We start from the raw sequence: 13,696 nt of genomic DNA, 5'->3' as shown, positions 1-13,696 counted from the left end.
GGATCTTCTCCTGTGCCCTCAGAGGAGACTAAGCAGCAGCTGCTTCAGTGTTAGTCTTTATAATTTTTTCCTATTTCAGGTTTGATTTTACAGATGTATTCAGTATTTGAGTAATTGTGACTTGGCCCTTCTATTAGCTACTGTAGAAAATTCTGTGGATCTAAACTGCCAGGTGTTCTGTAAGTGACCACAAAAAGTGGGGGTCACAGACTCATGGAGAGATAAAAGTCGCACATGAAACAGTTAGTATAACAGAGTCTGTGGTTGGTGACGTATAAGCAGAAAGGGTAAAAAAGCAAAAGGAAGAGGTAGAGATGTACCAGAATCTAAGACCACATGGGTCCAGTTAAATCCAATCCTAACAGCTTGGGAGGTGAGGCCAAGTGACCCTTCTCTGTCACGGTTCTTACATGTCATCATCTGCTGCCTTCACCTAGGTGTGGCCAGGTGCCCTCATCTCTACCCATAGCAGGAGATCCCTGAATGAGCTACCTGGACTTAGAGAGCAGGATATGCTTCAATGAAGGCTTACCACCCTCATCCTTGTCTTTACAGGACCTGATGGAGAAGGTGATGGTTCTTAACAGGAGCTTGGAGCTACTGTGGGGTCCTCATGGGGTGAGCCCAGGCCCTGCCACAACCTATAGAGTCACTCAGTATGCCAACCTCCTGGCAGCCCAGGGCAGCCTGGCCACTGCCATGAGCTTTCTACCCAGTGACTGTGCTCAGGTAAGTGGGGCCATGTGGAGAGAGCAAACCTTTTCATTCAGTCATCTAACATTGAGCACTTCTGTGTTCCAGACACTATGCTAATGCTGAAGCTTCTAGGATAGATAAGATGGAATCCCTTAAGCACCTCACAATCTACTGGGGGAAGATCAGATATTGATGACTTATAGCGCCATAACAGAAGCTTATACTGAGCACTGTGGGAGTCCAGGGAAGGGACTGATTTTTGCCTGGAGAAGTCAAGGAAGGCTTCCCAATGGTTAAAACAGCTGAGCTGGACCTTCAAAGAGAAGTAGCTTACCAGCAGATATAGAGCATTCTAAGCAGAAAGAATAGCAAGGAGGGAGGCATGCAAGTGTTTGGTAGGGATTCGGGAACCCTGAGTCATTTCTAAGGGGTCTACAGTATAGAGCAGGGGTGTCCAAGGGTCAGAATACAGTCGTGGGTGCTTAGTTTCTGTTTCTGGTTGGGCCAGTAAAGCCCCTTCCTCATCCCTGTTTTCCACTTATCACTAGAGTCAGAAACCAAAAACCATGACTTCAGGCTGCTAAAAACCTAAAACAAAACAAAACAGAACAACAACAACAAAATAAGACAGGTTGGACAAGCTTGGTATAGGGGGTCAGCTGAAATTTGACTGCTACCGGGGGCCTTGATTGTGTTAATTTCTTGACACAACTGTTCCTCATTAAAACTTATAGCCACCAGTTCAGCAGCTAAGAGATCGGCTTTTTCGTGCTCAAGGTTCTGCTGTCTTGGGCCAACAGTCTCCCCCTTTCCCCTACCCCCGGATTGTTGTGGGAGCTATCCCGCACTCTAAAGAGACATCTTACAGATTGGGATCCCAGCCTTCTCACCAGGTAAGACCTTACTTGTTAATTCATTTGTTCATTCAACAATATTTATGTGCCAAGCGTGGTTCTGGGCACTTGGAATATATTGTGAACAAAACTGATGAAAATTCCCAATTTCCGTAGAACATAGATTCAGTTCTTTTTATAATAAATGACTGTTTATTGAACTACTAGGCTGTTAGGACATAAAGGTGCAAAAATTGTGATACTTGCCCTCAAGTAGCTCATAGTCTAGTGGAAAGATAGATATGTAAAAAATAGCTACAGTAGGCCTGGCACGGTGGCTCACGCCTCTAATCCCAACTTTAGGAGGCCAGAGTGGGCAGATCACGAGGTCTGGAGTTCAAGACCATCCTGGCCAACATGGTAAAACCCCATCTCTACTGAAAATACAAAAAAATGAGCTGGGTGTGGTGGCACGCGCTTGTCGTCCCAGCTACTTGGGAGACTGAGGCAGGAGTATTGCTTGAACCCGGGAGGCGGAGGTTGAAGTGAGCCCAGATCGTACCACTGCACTCCAGCCTGGGCGACAGAGCGAGACTCTGTCTCAAAAAAAAAAAAAAAAAAAAAAAAAATTAGCTACAGTAAAATTCATAAATACCGTGATTGGGGTATGGCAAGGGACCATAAGATCACACAGATGAAAGCAGTTTACTCTGTATGGTGGGGTTGCGGGGGCAGTCCAGGGAGTGTTTCAGAACGAGTCTGAGGTTTGATCAGAGTCTCAAAGATTAAAAGTTTTTAGGCAAAGGAATGAGCAAGTGAAGACTGTTTCAGGCACAGAGAATAGCATGTACAAAGGCACTGAAGCAGGAGTAAGCTGAGGCCTTTTGAGGATTAGTAATATTTAATTGGGGCTGCAACACAGGTGTTTATGGCTGTGAAGTTAGATGAAGCTGGAACAACAGGTAGGAGTTAGATCACTAAGGACCTAGCATTCTGTGCTAAAGAGCTTAAACTTGACAGGGAGGAGCTATTGAACAGTTTTAGGAAGAGGAGTGACATAATTAGCTATATGTTAGGAAGGGCCAGGCTGGAGGGAATTAGGCTATAGTAAGGGATGATGAAGACATGAAATAACTAAAGCTGGCCAGTGAGGTTGGATTTGAAATACTTAGTACTTAGTAGATAGAATTGACAGAATTGCTGATAGTTTGGAGAGGTGTGTGTGTGGTTGGGGAACTGAGGGAGAGGAAAGAGGTTCTGGCCAAAGTGCCTGGGGGGATTGGGTACTGTTAAGATGTGAGCCCAGAAGCTTACTAGAGGAGCCGGGGAACAGAATCCAGAGAGATTTGGATACAGAGTTATCTGGCGGAAGCTCTGATGGCTCATCTTGTCCCACCTTCAATCCCCACCCTAATTCCTTTTCTTTTTTCCCTCCCTTTCCTCCGTCCCTTTCTTTCCTCACTTGTCTCCCCTTTTCCCCTTCCCCTCCTCTCCTCTCTCTCTCCCTCTCCCCATCTCTTTTCATTTAAAAATAACTATAGATTCACAGGAGGTGGCAAAGAAATGTACTGGGATGTCTCCTGCATCCCAACAACACCCCGCCCCATGTCAGCATCTCACACGACCACAGTACAGTATCAAAACCAAGGAATTACCATTAGTACAATCCATGGATTCAGATTTCAGTCAGTTTTACATATTGTTATGTGTGTGTTTATGCAGTTTTGTCACATTGTAGTGTGTAACCACCCCCAAAATCAAGATACTCAATTTTACCATCACCATAAAACTCTCTTGTGTTACCTTTTTTTTTTTTTCTGAGACAGAGTCTTGCTCTGTCGCCCAGGCTGGAGTGTAGCGGCATGATCTTGGCTCACTGCAAGCTCTGCCTCCCGGGTTCACACCATTCTCCTGCCTCAGCCTCCCGAGTAGCTGGGACTACAGGCGCCCACCACCACGCCTGGCTAATTTTTTGTGTTTTTAGTAGAGTTGAGGTTTCACCATGTTAGCCAGGATAGTCTCAATCTCCTGAGTGCTGGGATTACAGGCATGAGCCACCACACCCAGCCATCTCTTGTGTTACCTCTTTTATAGTTGCACTTATCCCAGGTCCCTCATCCTTGGCTTCACCAATATGCTCTCCAGCTCTATAATTGTTATTTAACGATTGTTACATAAATAGAATCATGCAGTATGTATCCTTTGGAGATTGGCTTTTTTCCCTTAGCATAACTTCTTTGAGATTCATTCAAGTTGTTCTGTGTACCAGTAGTTCACTCATTCTTATTGCAGAGTAGTATTCCATGGCGTGAATGTACCATGGTTTTAATTTTTTTTTTTTTTTTTTTTTTGAGATGGAATCTCGCTCTGTTGCCCAGGTTGGAGTGCAGTGGCGCGATCTCGGCTCACTGCAAGCTCCGCCTTCCGGGTTCACGCCATTCTCCTCTGCCTCAGCCTCCTAGAGTAGCTGGGACTACAGGCGCCTGCCACCACGCCCGGAGAATGTTTTGTATTTTTAGTGGTGACGGGGTTTCACCGTGTTAGCCAGGATGGTCTCGATCTCCTGACCTCGTGATCCGCCCACCTTGGCCTCCCAAAGTGCTGGGATTATAGGCGTGAGCCACCGCACCTGGCCTCGGTTTTAATTTTTTTAGCCATTCAAACTTTGAAGGACATTTGGGTAGTTTCCAATTTGGGGGTATTATGAGTAAAGCTGCCATGAGTATTCAAATACAAGTTCCTAATTGACATCTTTACTAGGTTCAGTCTTTCAGTCCATGAACGTGGCATGTTTCTCCAATGCTCTATCAGTGTTTTACAATTTTTATCACCAATCCTGTACATATTTTGTCCAATTCATACTTAAGTATTTAATTTTTTTATTATCACCTGTCCGCTCATGCTTACTAAGTATTTAATTTTCTCTTCAGCAGTTTAAAATCTAATTTATTGGTTTCCACTTGTTCATTGAGTATATAGAAATGCAGTTGATTTTTATGTGTTGATCTGGTTATACCCTGTGACCTTCCTGAATAGTTGCAGAAGTTTTTTGTGGATTCCATGGGGTTTTCTATTAGACAGTCATGCTGTCTGCAAATCTGCAAATAGATAGTTTTCTTTCTTTTCAATCTATATGCATTTAATTTCTTTCTCATGCCTTATTGTAGTGACTAGGACTTCCAGTCTCTGTTAAATAAGAATAGTGAAAATGAGCCAGGCGCGGTGCTCACACCTGTAATCCCAGCACTTTGGGAAGCTGAGGCGGGTGGATCACCTGAGGTCAGGAGTTGAGACCAGCCTGGCCAACATGGTGAGAGCCCATCTCTACTAAAATATAAAATTAACCAGGCATGGTGGTGCATGCCCATAATCCCAGCTACTCAGGAGGCAAGGCTGGAGAGTCGCTTGAACCCGGGAGGTGGAGCAGTGAGCTGAGATTGTGTAGTTGCACTCCAGCCTGGGCAACAAGAGCAAAACTCCATTTCAAAAAAATAAATAAATAAATAGTTAACATGAATGTTCTTGCCTTGTTTCCAGTCTTAGAGGAAAAACATTCAATATTTCAGCATTAAGTATGTTAGCTTTAGGTTTTTCGTAGATGCTCTTTATGAGACTAAGGACATTTCCCTCTATTCCTTGTGTCTTAGTCCATTTTGTGCCACTATAACAGAATACCACAGACTGGGAAATTTATAAAGAACAGAAATTTATTTCTTATGGTTCTGGAGTCCAAGATCAAGGCACCAGCAGGTATGGTTCCACTCTCAGTTCCAAGATGGTGCGTTGCTGCTGTGTCCTCACATGGCAGGCAGCAGATGTGCAAGAGAAAGCAAACCTACTCCTGCAAGTCCTTTTTTGGTGGCATTAATCCATTAATGAGGGCAGAGCCCTCATGACCTAAACACTTCCAAAAAGTCCCACCTCCCAACACTGTTGCATTGAGGATTCAGTTTTCAACACATGACTTCGGGGAACATATTCATTCAGATCATAACACCTTGTGAACTAGATCATGAATCGGTGTCGAATTTTGTCAGATGTTTTTTCTGCATCATTTCTGTGATCATATTATTTTCATTCTTTAGTTTGTTGGTATAGGGGATTAAATTGATTGGTTTTTAAATATATTTGATCAGCTTTGCATGACCTGGAATCAATCCCACTTTCTTGTGGAATATTATTTTTTATATACATTGTTTGATTTTGCTAAAATTTTATTGAGGATTTTTGTGTCTAAGTTCATGAGAAATATTGATGTATAGTTTTATTTTCTGCTATCTTTTTCTGGTGTTGGCATCAGGGTAATACTGGCCTTATGAAATTAGTTAGGAAGTGTTCCTTCTATCTTCTGGAAGAGATTACGTAAACTTTGTATTAATTCTTTGACTGTTTGGTGAAATTCTCCAGTGAAACCATCTAGGCCTGGAGATTTCTTTTCTGGGAGCTTTTAAATTACAAATCCCGCCGGGCGCGGTGGCTCAAGCCTGTAATCCCAGCACTTTGGGAGGCCGAGGCGGGCGGATCACGAGGTCAGGAAATCGAGACAATCCTGGCTAACACCGTGAAACCCCGTCTCTACTAAAAAATACAAAAACTAGCCGGGCGTAGTGGCAGGCGCCTGTGGTCCCAGCTACTCAGGAGACTGAGGCAGAAGAATGGCATGAACCCGGGGGGCGGAGCTTGCAGCAAGCCGAGATGGCACCACTGCACTCCAGCCTGGGGGACAGAGCGAGACTCCGTCTCAAAAATAAATAAATAAATAAATTACAAATCCAATTTCTTTAATAGTTATAGGACTATCCAGATCTTCTTTTCATTGTGACTGAGTTTTGGTAGTTTGTCGTTCTTGAGGAATCGGTCCATTTCTGATAAGTTGTCAGATATTTATGAATGTAAAGTTATCTGTAGCATTCATTTATCTTTTTTTTTTTTTTTTTTTTTTTTTTTTTTTTTTTTGAGATGGAGTCTCGCTCTGTCGCCCAGGCTGGAGTGCAGTGGCCGGATCTCAGCTCACTGCAAGCTCCGCCTCCCGGGTTTACGCCATTCTCCTGCCTCAGCCTCCCGAGTAGCTGGGACTACAGGCGCCCGCCACCTCGCCCGGCTAGTTTTTTTTTGTATTTTTTTAGTAGAGACGGGGTTTCACCATGTTAGCCAGGATGGTTTCGATCTCCTGACCTCGTGATCCGCCCGTCTCGGCCTCCCAAAGTGCTGGGATTACAGGCTTGAGCCACCGCGCCCGGCCTCATTTATCTTTCTAATGGCTTCAGGGTCTGTTGTAATATTCCCTGTTTCATCTCTGATGATGATTTATATCTTCTCTCTTTTATCTTTATCAGTTTTAGATGTTTATCAATTTTATTGAATTTTTTCCTCAAAAAACTAGTTTTTGTTTCATTAATTTTCCCTATTATTTTTCTGTTTTCTATTATTTACCTTTCTCTTTCCTTTCCAAGAGCTGATGTTTTTTTCTCTTCATAGGTTCCAACTCCATCTCCAAGGCCAAGAGTTTTCACCCCTCAGTCATCACCAGCGATGCCCTTGGCACCTTCCCATCCTAGCCCTTATCAGGGCCCCAGGATGCAGAATTTAAGTGACTACAGGGCACCTGGGTCCCAGGCCATCCAGCCTTTGCCTTTGGGCCCTGGGGTAAGGCCTGGTGAGTGAGTCACTGAAGATCTGTTTGGGCAGAGCACAGAGGTCTCAGGAAGGCAACTGGCATGGCCAGCATGGATTTGGGAAGCTGTATATCTGTCTAGTGAGGGGAGCTTGGAAGTTGAAGTCTGAATTCCTAATGCTATCACTGGCTTCGTACCTTTGGCAATATACCAAAGTGTTGTGTTGCTTATCTCAACCCTATGGGATTGTTTTGAAGGTCAAATAAGGAATACAGTTAAAAATATTTTGTAAATTATAGATTTCCATATACGTGTATTAATCATTTATTATTATTAATTTTTTATTGCTATCCTGTTTCTCCTTGATATGCTCTGAGATGCTCCTGACTTGAAGTTTAGTGACAAATGACCTATTTCTGTTCTACCTCAGCTTCATCTCAGCCACAGCTATTAGGAGGGCAAAGGGTGCAAGCTCCTAACCCAGTGGGATTCCCTGGGACATGGCCTCTTCCTGGTTCCCCTCTACTCATGGCATGCCCAGACATCACGCAACCTGGCTCTACCTCCCTGCCTGAGACTCCTAGACTGTTCCCTCTGCTTCCTCTGAGACCACCAGGTCCCGGCCACATGGTCTCCCATGCCCCAGCCCCTCCTGTGAGCTTCCCTGTGCCATACCTTCCAGGGGGCCCAGGTGCCCCATGCTCTAGTGTCCTCCCAACCACTGGCATCTTGACTCCTCACCCAGGTCAGTCTTCCCTCCATGGATCCCTCTTCTGGGTTATTGCCTCCCCTACCCCTCCAACTACTTTGGGAGTCTTTCCTCAAGTCAGAGGCTAGGGCCCTGTGGGGTGGAGGGTGGCCAGGAGTGTAGATGGTCTGCAGAGGGAGGTATGGTGGATTCCAACTCAAAGAATGCTTCCAGCCTTCAGATCAAAATTTCCAGTGTTTTCACTATGCCCCTAAAACCTCTATCTTTTTATCCTATAGGACCTCAAGATTCCTGGAAAGAAGCTCCAGCCCCCAGGGGAAACCTCCAGAGGAACAAGGTCAATGCATCTGTCCCCACCCACTCCCTCGCACATTCACCAGTGACCATGTTCTAATTCCTTAGAGGATTCAGTCAGTCCTTCCCCTTCTCAGACTGTCCCCGCCCTCCCCCCACTTACTCTTCTTTCCTCAGGACCCTCCTCTTTCTCTTTCCCTCTTACTCACATACACCAGTCTCGTCACTTCCCAGTTTCCCATACTCACTCCTCTGCCTCCTTGTTCACTATCATTCCTGCCACTCCCCAAAACCAGAGCCATAGAGTCTCTCAGCTCAGACTCATGTGTCTTTCCTTCTATCTCTTTAGCTGCCAGAGACATTTATGCCCCCAGCACCAATTACTGCTCCAGTTATGAGCCTCACCCCTGAGCTTCAAGGGATTCTTCCCTCACAGCCCCCTGTCTCCGGTGTGAGTCATGCTCCCCCAGGAGCTCCAGGAGAACTCAGCTTGCAGGTAACAGGAACAATGTATTCCCCTCCCTTGGGAAACCTTCCAGCCCTCCTTGGGTGCAAGTCATGGTAGATGGGCCTCATTCCTCAAGGCAGAGACCGTCTCTGAGCTGAGGGAGACTGGGGGCAGGTACCAGGTGTCCTTACTGCAGAGAAAGGGAGGCTGCTCATCTCCCCACCTCTGCTCTGATGGGAACAGTATGACTGTGAGTCGCTGGGGACTAGTCCTTAGGGAAGCCATGAGAAGGACAGATTGCCCCTCTGGCCTTTCTCCCTGCTTCTTTATCAGCAGCTTCAGCACCTGCCACCTGAGAAGATGGAAAGGAAGGAGCTGCCCCCAGAGCATCAGTCCTTGAAGAGCAGCTTTGAGGCACTTCTCCAACGCTGCTCCCTGTCTGCAACTGACTTAGTGAGTCTGAACCTTCTCCACAGTGCCTTCCTTGCACCCTTTGCTGGTTCCAGGACCCCTCAGCTGTGGACCAGTTCCTTGTGTGACTCTCTTCTCACTGCCCTGAACATGCTGTCTCTATCTTGTACTTAATTAATGTCTGTGTGGAGCTGGGGAGAGACTTCGAGTCTGGTCTGAAGTCTAGCTCCTTGACAGTAGGACCCAGCAGCATTGAGACCTAAAGACAGCAGAGGTACTGGAAGGAGGGTGGAGCCAGGAGTAAGGAAGTCTGCCATTCCCTTGCTGGCTGTGTCGGCTTGAGCAAGTTGCTTACCCTTCTTGGGCCTTCATTCCCTCCTCTGTGAAATGAAGCCATTCTAGCTGTAATATGCTGTGATTCTTTTTTTTTTTTTTGAGATGGAGTCTCACTCTATTGCCCAGGCTGGAGTGCAGTGGTGCGATCTCGGCTCACTGCAAGCTCCGCCTCCCGGATTCACGCCATTCTCCTGGCTCAGCCTCCTGAGTAGCTGGGATTACAGGCCCCCCGCCACCACACCTGGCTAATTTTTTGTATTTTTAATTTTTAATGGAGATGGGGTTTCACCATGTTAGCCAGGATGGTCTCAATCTCCTGACCTTGTGATCCGCCCACCTCGGCCTCCCAAGGTGCTGGCATTACAGGCATGAGCCACCGCGCCTGGCCTAATATGCTATGATTCTTTATGGCCCTGTGTGGTGTTAGCCTTAGGGGCGGGGGTTGGAATCCACTTCTTTCCCTGCAGAAGACAAAAAGGAAGCTGGAAGAGGCAGCCCAGCGTCTGGAGTGTCTATATGAGAAGCTCTGTGAGGGGACAGTAAGTACACCTACCTGTGCTCCCACTGCCTCCTACCCTTCCACCATGACCATGGCCAAAGGAAGCCCAGTGTCTTTTCTTCCCATAGGTCTCACTGACCTGGGTTCCCCACAAAATATGTGCATCTTGCCTGGACTGGGCCCAGAACTTAAGTCTTCCCTTATCCCTTCCATGCTGCCAGGGTAGGGACTGGGTTGGGCTCGCTAACCTAAGGGTCATTCCCTCCACAGCTCTCACCTCATGTCGTGGCCGGGCTCCATGAGGTTGCCCGATGCGTGGATGCAGGAAGCTTTGAGCAGGGCCTCGCAGTGCATGCCCAGGTGGCGGGCTGCAGCAGCTTCAGCGAAGTGTCCAGCTTCATGCCTATCTTGAAGGCAGTCCTCATCATTGCTCATAAGCTGCTGGTCTAAACCAGGCAGCCTCTCTTGCTAGGAGGCCACTTCTGCTGTTACTTAACTCCTCCCTGCAGAAGAGGGGACTTTTGCAACAGATTCTGTTTGTTTTTCCCGACTCTTTTCCTTGCCGCCAGGTATGTGATGCTGTAGGCTTGACTCCAAACCAGCTGAGTACCTGCTTTTTACTCCTTTATGCCTGGCCTTCTAGGATCTGTCCAAGACACTCTCAGGCCTGGAGGCAGGGCATAGAGTCAGTTCTTCACTCTCCCTAATACTGCACTCTGTAAGGACCTGGGGCCAAATATCTTCTCCCCCAGGGATCTTCTGTTTACATGGCTTCTGAGAGGGTGAACCGGATTGTTACTTTTAAGTCTACCTCTGCTGTGACCCATCATGTGGGTCTTTTGTTTCTCCCGTCTGTGGTTTATGAGCCTGCCCTTACCTTTCCCTGCCTCTGACTTAGTATTTCCAGGTCTGTATTTCTCTGTAGCCCAGGGTATGGGGTAGAGCTGACTGCTGTTCACCCTTTGAACAAGTCATGGACGTGAGGGATGGGTGCTGAGGAGAACCAAGAGAGGAAACTTTGGCGCTGTTAAAATGGAATTTCTCATGTGCCAGCATTATTAAGGGTGGGCTAGGTTGGATGGAAGGTGAAAGGGGTGAACTGCCTTTTGCTGGAAGCTATCTTAGGCTGTGAGATAGGAGCAGGGGAACCACAGCCTATGGGGAACTCCCCTTGACTCCACCTATGTTGGAGCCTTAGCCCAAGGCCATTCCTTCTGTGAGGATAAAGCCCAGTTCTGTATTCTCTTCCAGCACTGCTCCTCAAGGGTTGGGGGCCCTTCTACCTTGCAGCCACCACATGTCCCAGGGCTACCTTCTCGGACTGGATTTGCATTTGTGGCACTGCGTTTGGATTTGCATTTGTGGCACTGTGTTTGATGCAGTGATGTACTTAATGGTGCAATAAAGCTGCTTCGATTTGGTTTCCTCTGTCATCTCCCAGTCATTGTCTCCTCTGGGTTCTATTTTGCCATTACCTTCCTAGTCCTCTTTATTCTTGCTTCCTGCACCCTAGTAAGGCAGGGGAGAGGCTTAGGGAGAGATAAATCAAGAAAGTTAAAGGAAGGTGTCCAGCTCCACTGAATTAGGTTCTCTCCTTGCAGCATTTGTGGTCACTCTGCTGGGTGTGTTGGGGGCAGGGGGGTTGTCTCTCTTCATCCGTGCCTGGTGTTCAGTTCCAGGGTTTTCCGCACCCCACTTCAGGGCTGAGCTCAGCTATACAAAGGGACTGGGTGTGAAGCCAGGGGATACTGGCCCTAATCCTGTTGTAGATCCCATCATGTCTGTGGGCTAGATGTGTGTGTGTTTGGGAGGGAGGGATTGTTAGGCAGTATTTGTTTGTAAAGCCACTTGCTCTTCAGATAATACTTGCACTAACTTCTATTGATGAAGCAGTGTGAGCCCCAGCAAAGTCCTTTCCCAAAGTGTCTTTGAAGCCAAGAGCCCATTGAAGGGAAGAAAGGCCGGGAGAGGGGATTAGTTTGTTCAGCAGCTGTGAATTTCAGTGGGAGGTTGATGAACTCCGAAGTCTTTGTTTAAATTAAAGTGGGGGAGAAAAAAGCCGCTGCTGGAGCGAGAGCCCCACTTGGGGCCCTGAACTAACACAAGGAGAAGTCTGAACTGCAGGGAGCTGTGTACTGACTGCGAAGACTTTTCCCAAACACTTTCGGAAAAGGTGTTGTGAGAAGACAAGGGGGCGGAGTGGCGGATTAGCATGTGAAATGAAGTTTTCATTGACTCCAGTGGGGGTAGAAGGCTATTTTAATGGCATTTTGTTCTCCTATTTTCTCTTCTTGAGCTCTTTAGATATATTGTTTTGCTAAGACAGGCTTTCTTCCCCCTTCTTTCCAGTCTGAGGATTGCCTCTATGGGAGCCAACATAAATATTTCTCCTCCAGGAATGCGGGTTAATTAAAAGGAAATGAATGAGTGGAAGCATCCAATCCAGACCTACAATAGGCGAGTGCCCTGGCCTGCCCTCCCCTCCCACCACCGCCAGCACCACCAGCGCCGAAGACGACCCGGTCTCTGTCTTTGCCCTAACCTGCTGCTAAGGCCAGTTGAGACTGCGATTCTTTTCAAAAAGAAAAAGCTCTGCCTGTGTGTAGGCTCACAGGCCAGGGACAGGAAGGAGACAGTGTTTTGCCCACCCCAACCAATTTCCTTGTCACTTCTCAGGACCTCCCTCTGTTTCTGTCTTCTGACTGAGACAGATGGGCTCCTGAAGAGCACACGAGAGGTGGGAAGGGGCCTGTGCTCTGCACTCATCCCACAGTAACTTACTAGTTGGGGGAAGAAGCCAGTCATCTTTCTCAGCATCAGTTTAAATCTGTAAAACAAAAGGTTTGACTAGCTGACCTCAAAGATGTCTTCCCAACCACCATTTCTGGAGTTGTCTACTTTGTAAAGGGACCACGGCCCTGGCGATTGAGTATAAGATGAGAACTTAAACTCCATGATGCAGCAATGGCAGTGGTTGTTCACCACTGTCTCCACTGTGGTGTTTGTTGAATGAACAAATGAACAAGTGGATATTGCAAAAGGAAGGGAAAAGCATACAGATCCAAGGCAGCTCAGTCATGTTTTCTTGATAGAACTGGAATGAATCTGGTATCCATTTGGGGATATAAAACAATAACCTATGAAATAATGTTCTGGCAGCATGACATATTTAGAGTGCTGACCTGGAGTTATCAAATATGAAGCACAATAGTTCTCCTGCTTTTATGCTAAGAGACTTCCTGGAGAATGCAGCTTTACTTTACAACATTGTACTTTTAAATTTTCTAGGTGCCTTGCCAAACTTTCTTTGTGTACATTATCAAGTAATTCTGCAAAGTGGGACAGGTAGGTTAGTATATGCTGCTTCTTGATTAAGGAGAAAAGGTGAGTTGGGAGGCTCAGATAAAAGTGGAGGGAAGGTGTGAAGGGCCTTTTGCTGATAGAGCTGGAAATGAAGCACTAGGAACCCCTGAAAGGAAGTGTATCCCCGGTCAGGAAGGGGAAACTCTCTCCTCAGTAAGTGTTGGTAAGACCAGAAGGTATGTGGGTGAGGCCAGGGGTTTGGGATCTGACCTGGCTATTGCCTTAATTTGGATTATGGGAACCCTTGACTCTTACAGATGAGCCCCTAGAGTCTTGGCTTTTGTTGCTTGGAGCCAGTCACACTGCTTTCTCCTACTCTGGGAGAGGAAGGTTGAGGTCATCTAACATCTGACCAGTTCTGCTCTAGAAGAGCTGCCCAGCCCCAGACCTGGGACTGTCCTAGGGCAAGGAAGCTGGCTGGGGAGCTCCTTGGGCTACAGAGGGTCTGTCAGGGATTGGTTCTTCCCTACCCAAGGTCTTGCTCTGTTTCAT

At 46.8% G+C, this 13,696-nt stretch overlaps 1 protein-coding gene across 25 annotated transcripts in view; it reads left to right on the top strand.

Moving 5' to 3' along the window:
- The window catches only part of SEC31B (SEC31 homolog B, COPII component), a 36,278-nt gene extending 23,363 nt beyond the window's left edge, over positions 1-12,915 (top strand). For 19 of the 25 annotated variants that reach the window (XM_017881126.1, XM_017881011.1, XM_017881020.1 and 16 more), the window contains 9 exons: positions 556-729; positions 1,431-1,589; positions 7,008-7,185; positions 7,575-7,889; positions 8,132-8,190; positions 8,497-8,643; positions 8,929-9,048; positions 9,810-9,881; positions 10,112-11,266. In XM_017881126.1, coding sequence (XP_017736615.1) covers positions 556-729; positions 1,431-1,589; positions 7,008-7,185; positions 7,575-7,889; positions 8,132-8,190; positions 8,497-8,643; positions 8,929-9,048; positions 9,810-9,881; positions 10,112-10,291 — 1,404 coding nt within the window. In that variant the 3' untranslated portion in view covers positions 10,292-11,266. Of the gene's footprint in view, positions 1-555; positions 730-1,430; positions 1,590-7,007; positions 7,186-7,574; positions 7,890-8,131; positions 8,191-8,496; positions 8,644-8,928; positions 9,049-9,809; positions 9,882-10,111; positions 11,267-12,237 lie in introns of those variants that run through there. The other 6 variants (XM_017881027.1, XM_017881109.1, XM_017881087.1 and 3 more) reach the window with 4 other exon arrangements.
- The last annotated feature ends 781 nt before the right edge of the window (positions 12,916-13,696 follow it).

This window comes from Rhinopithecus bieti, unplaced genomic scaffold, assembly GCF_001698545.2.
Source record: "Rhinopithecus bieti isolate Rb0 unplaced genomic scaffold, ASM169854v2 scaffold_425, whole genome shotgun sequence".
Taxonomy (NCBI): Eukaryota; Metazoa; Chordata; class Mammalia; order Primates; family Cercopithecidae; genus Rhinopithecus; species Rhinopithecus bieti.
Note: the sequence above shows the minus strand (reverse complement) of the source record. Positions and strands in the feature narration are given on the sequence as shown.